At 44.0% G+C, this 4187-nt stretch overlaps 1 protein-coding gene across 1 annotated transcript in view; it reads right to left on the bottom strand.

Moving 5' to 3' along the window:
* Nucleotides 1-4187, bottom strand: part of Txnl4b (thioredoxin-like 4B) — an 8118-nt gene continuing 3931 nt past the window's right edge. Inside the window, exons 3-4 of the mRNA XM_005403531.2 lie at nt 3072-3223; nt 1-1375 (exon numbers count right to left, since the gene is read on the bottom strand). Of these exons, the coding sequence (XP_005403588.1) occupies nt 1210-1375; nt 3072-3223 (318 nt within the window). The 3' untranslated portion in view covers nt 1-1209. The remainder of the gene's footprint in view (nt 1376-3071; nt 3224-4187) is intronic.

Raw genomic sequence — 4187 nt, forward strand, 5'->3', positions numbered from 1 at the left:
TAGGGGAAGAGAGAAGGCAGAGGTAGTTCTGTTTTATTCCCGCACGGCCTCTCTCCTTTTATCAATATGGGACGCCAACGCCCCCAACAGCCTTTCTTCCGAGCCACATCAGCCAGCGCCAACTCTTGTGGTCACCACACCTGCAGGACCATCCTGAGGAGCAGCACCGGGCAGAGGGGGTGGACTGGCAGTGGCAGTGCCCCCCCACAGAACTGGGCCTCTGCTGGCAGAATCAGTGGCTGCCCGGCCCACTCCCTGCAGCTCGGCGTCCATCCTCTTATTCTGGGACCTCAGGATCAACAGCCGACACAGGCGTGAGAGAAGCAGTGACTTATCCAAGGCTGCCAGGAGGACTGTGGGGAGCAAAAGATCTTCATAAAGTCATTAGAACTGGCAAGTCTTCTAACGATATTTTTTTTTTTCTGAACAAGGCTGACATCTTTGCAGTCTTAAGTCTTTGAAATACCATTTTCTGCCTTAGAGGGAAGTGGCAATTCTGACTTCCGGCAGAGCCCAGCTTCTTACTAAGCGAAGTTAAGTCTTTGTTTCGCTCAAGGTGGGTGCTGGACGGTGGAGGTTAATTCTCGATTTGTGAGAGACTGAGTATCACAGCAGCTGGTTAAATGAGCCGACAAAGGCAGTGTTTCAAAAGTCTGAGTCAGAAAGGCTGCGGAACAAAATGAACTTGCCGGCTAGCAGCAGGGAATTTCTGAGAGAAACTCGGCCTGGAGATGGGAGGGCGTGAGGGACACGGTGAGGCACCGGCGAGGGTACGTGGGGTGTGAGCGTGGTCCCACACATGCACGTACATCTAGGGGAGAAATTAAGTATTTTTGCTTTTATAGGACCCTTCATTTCCTTGTTCATCAGACAGCTAAACTCTCCGGGCCTGTGTTTAGGTGTCGGCGTCATCCTCCGGGATAAAGAAGAGCACGGTATGAAGAGAAGCTAGAAAAGTCACCCTGGGGAAACTGAACAGGTGGCCTGGCTGACCCGAGGCCCACGGGGAGTACCCAGACCGGCAGGGACCCAGACCGTTGGACCACTGGTGGGGCCTCCCGCCCAGGGGACGGGAATTTTACAGACAAGACGAACTCTTCTCTGCTGGGACGTGGAACACGTTTCTGGGGGACTCCAGAGAAACAGCACGGCTGGACTCAGGCACGGTCTCACCACGCGCCTTTCTCTTCTCCAGCAGCAGCAGATGTGCTAAATGTCTTGATAGAGCAGGTCGTATTTGGGGATATTCTTGGGATCAATAGGACTTTGGACGATGAGTTTCCCCCTCATCGCTCCTCGATAGATGACTTCGATCAAATCTATGAAGTCTTGTTTAGTTTTGAAACTTCCCACAAACTTGGTGTGATCTGGAGACCTAGACAGCACAGAAGAGAAACACGCGCTCTCAGGACTTTTAACAATTGCTTGCTGCAGACTTGCTGGACATACAAAACGAAGACTGGCTTCCTTTCTCCTCGGGGAGACTCAGACATATAGCCTGACATTTGATTTTTCCCACTTGCTATAAGACACATGACTAAAACCAGTGTTGTGGGCCACTGACATGAAAGCCCTGGCATGTGAAATATTCTGCTTTGAAGCCTACTTCAATCACTTTGCAAATAACTGCTAAGGAGAATTCCCTGAGCATTGGAGTAGGCATTGTTTCCTTAGTGTTTCTGTACAAAACCCATTACCCAGTCCTAGGCTCCCAACTTCCTGTCATTTATACCTTTGAGTTGTTGGTATTATCAACTTTTTTTTTCTTGACACAGGGTCTCACTATGTAGTTCATATTGGTCTACAACTCACCCTGTAGCCTAGGCTGGTCTTGAACTCACAACATCCCCCTGCCTCAGCCTCCCAAGTGCTGGGATTACAGGTGTGCGCCACCATGCCTGGGCTTGTTGGTATTATCAAATTACTTTTTAAAACATACTTTAAGTACCAGGTATACTTACTGTAGAAGTATTTTAGAGAAAAATAAAATCACCAATGAGGTCAGAAGTCACCTTTTGGTGTGCATCCTTCTCATATTTTGTGTATGTCTGTGCACGTGAATACTGTATTTCTTTTTTCATGACAATGGGAACCCCATCACAAGTTACTTGGTGGTATGTCTTCAACTAACTGTTATTTTTTCCAAAGTCACTGTATTTAATTATTGAAAAAAGTAATTACTTGGTTAAAATACTGGAACACTTTGGTGGTATTGATATATAGTATCATAAATGCCTTCTAAAAAGGTTGTATCAAACTAATACTTACATCAACTGTGATCCGGGAAAATAAACAGCTTTAAAGCATTTAAGAATAGAGTGTTTAACTTTCTTTCAAACAGGTAATGACAAAACATGGCCAAGGAATACATACTTCAATCAGAGTAAGAAATGATAAGAATATGGATATTTAGTATTGGGACACTAACTAGATACAGTGGAAAGGGTTAAAGATGAACACATTATTACTGCTTATTTTGGCAGGATTTCTATTTTTTTTTTTTTGGTTTTTCTCTGGTACCGGGAACCAAACTCACGACCTTGCGCTTGCCAGGCAGGTGCTTTGCCGCTGAGCTAAATCCCCAGCCCCTAGCAGGATTTCTTGAAGAATGACTTGGAAATTCTCTGAGTGGCAGAAGACATTTAGCAAGAGAGAAATGTATCCTTCTTTGCTGGCAGGAAGGCTTCTTTTATAAATGCCACTCCTCGGTCCTAAAAGTTTAAGAATAACTGCATATGCTGCTTTCAATAAAATTTCTGGGGAACCTTTTACATTCAGTACTTAGCTAACAGAGCTGCTTTATATTTTCTAGATTTAACAATGGTCTGTGCTTCACAAACTGTAACTACTCTTTCCTGATTAAGCTGGAAATTAAAACTTGCCAGTCATGTCTGAAATGCACTCAATCTGTGCCGGTTTCATGTAAAATATGAAAGAGTGCATCAGCTCAGAAAATATCGTGGTACTAACGATCACAGAGGTAGCCGCGCACATGAACAGTAAGCTACTGAAGCTGCTTTGATAAAGGAAACTTTCAAGATTGGAATGACTTCAAAGCCAACCTCACTTACCCATAATCCACTTTCATGTGCTGCCCATTGAAGAAAAATACAGTAGATGGAATATAACTGATGTCAAAATACTGTGTGTACACCGGCGTGTCGGCCACGTCTACCAGGTATATAGCAGCCATTTTACTCAAGTCAGGAGCCGTCTTAGAAAGCTGCAAATGACAAGAGAGATGGAGGCCACAGCATGAGAAACAGCGAAGAAGAAAACAAAAGCCCCAGAAAACTGGTATGAGAAATGGCTAAGGTTTCTTCTATGACACGCTTCACTGTCACATTTTGTTTGAGGAAATTCTTGGGCGAAGGATCTAGCTGTCTGGGTTCCACATCAGACACAGTGTAGCCCTGGTGAGGCTGAGCCACTGCTGACAGGGTTATGAGAGTGCCTGGGAAAATATGTTTCTTCTTTAAATTTTTTGTCTTTTTTTTTTTCCTTGAGACAGGGTCTTGCTATGTAGTTCAGGCTGGCCATGAACTCACAGTGACTCTCCTGCCTCAGCCTCCTGAGTGTTTTGTCTAAGTTTGACTAGTTATTTTCCTTTTTTTTCTTTTTCAGTAATAAAGATTGAACCCAGGGTCTTTGCACTGAATTACATTCCTGATCCACTTTTTTTTTGGTTTTGTATTTTGAGACAGTATCTTACTAAGCTATTAAGTTGCTCAGGGGAGGCTTAAACTTGTGATTCTCCTGCCTCATCTTCTTAGAGTGCTGGGATTATCAATAGACACCACCATGCCTGACTCCTGTTTGATTATTTCTACAGAAATCACCTATACTGTAGTCTCAATGTGGCTACGGGTATAACTCCATGGTAGAGTTCTTGCTTAGCATGCATGGAACCCTGGGTTTGATCCCCAGCACTGTAAAAGCAAAAGCAAAAACCTAACATACTTGCTTAAAAAAACTTCAGAAATATGTCCTAAGAGCTTTACATTTGTTAATCCATTTAATACTTACCACATTCCTATGAGGTATGGATTATTAGTCCCCATTTTATAGATGAAGAAACTGAGGGCCAATAAGGTAAAGTAACTTATCCCAGGTCAAATAGCTACTACCTAAAAGCAGCAGGGTGGTGATTTGAACTCTGGTGGCCTGGCTTCAGAATCTATGCATCT

Source organism: Chinchilla lanigera, unplaced genomic scaffold (assembly GCF_000276665.1).
Source record: "Chinchilla lanigera isolate Chin_1 unplaced genomic scaffold, ChiLan1.0 scaffold00083, whole genome shotgun sequence".
Classification (NCBI taxonomy): Eukaryota; Metazoa; Chordata; class Mammalia; order Rodentia; family Chinchillidae; genus Chinchilla; species Chinchilla lanigera.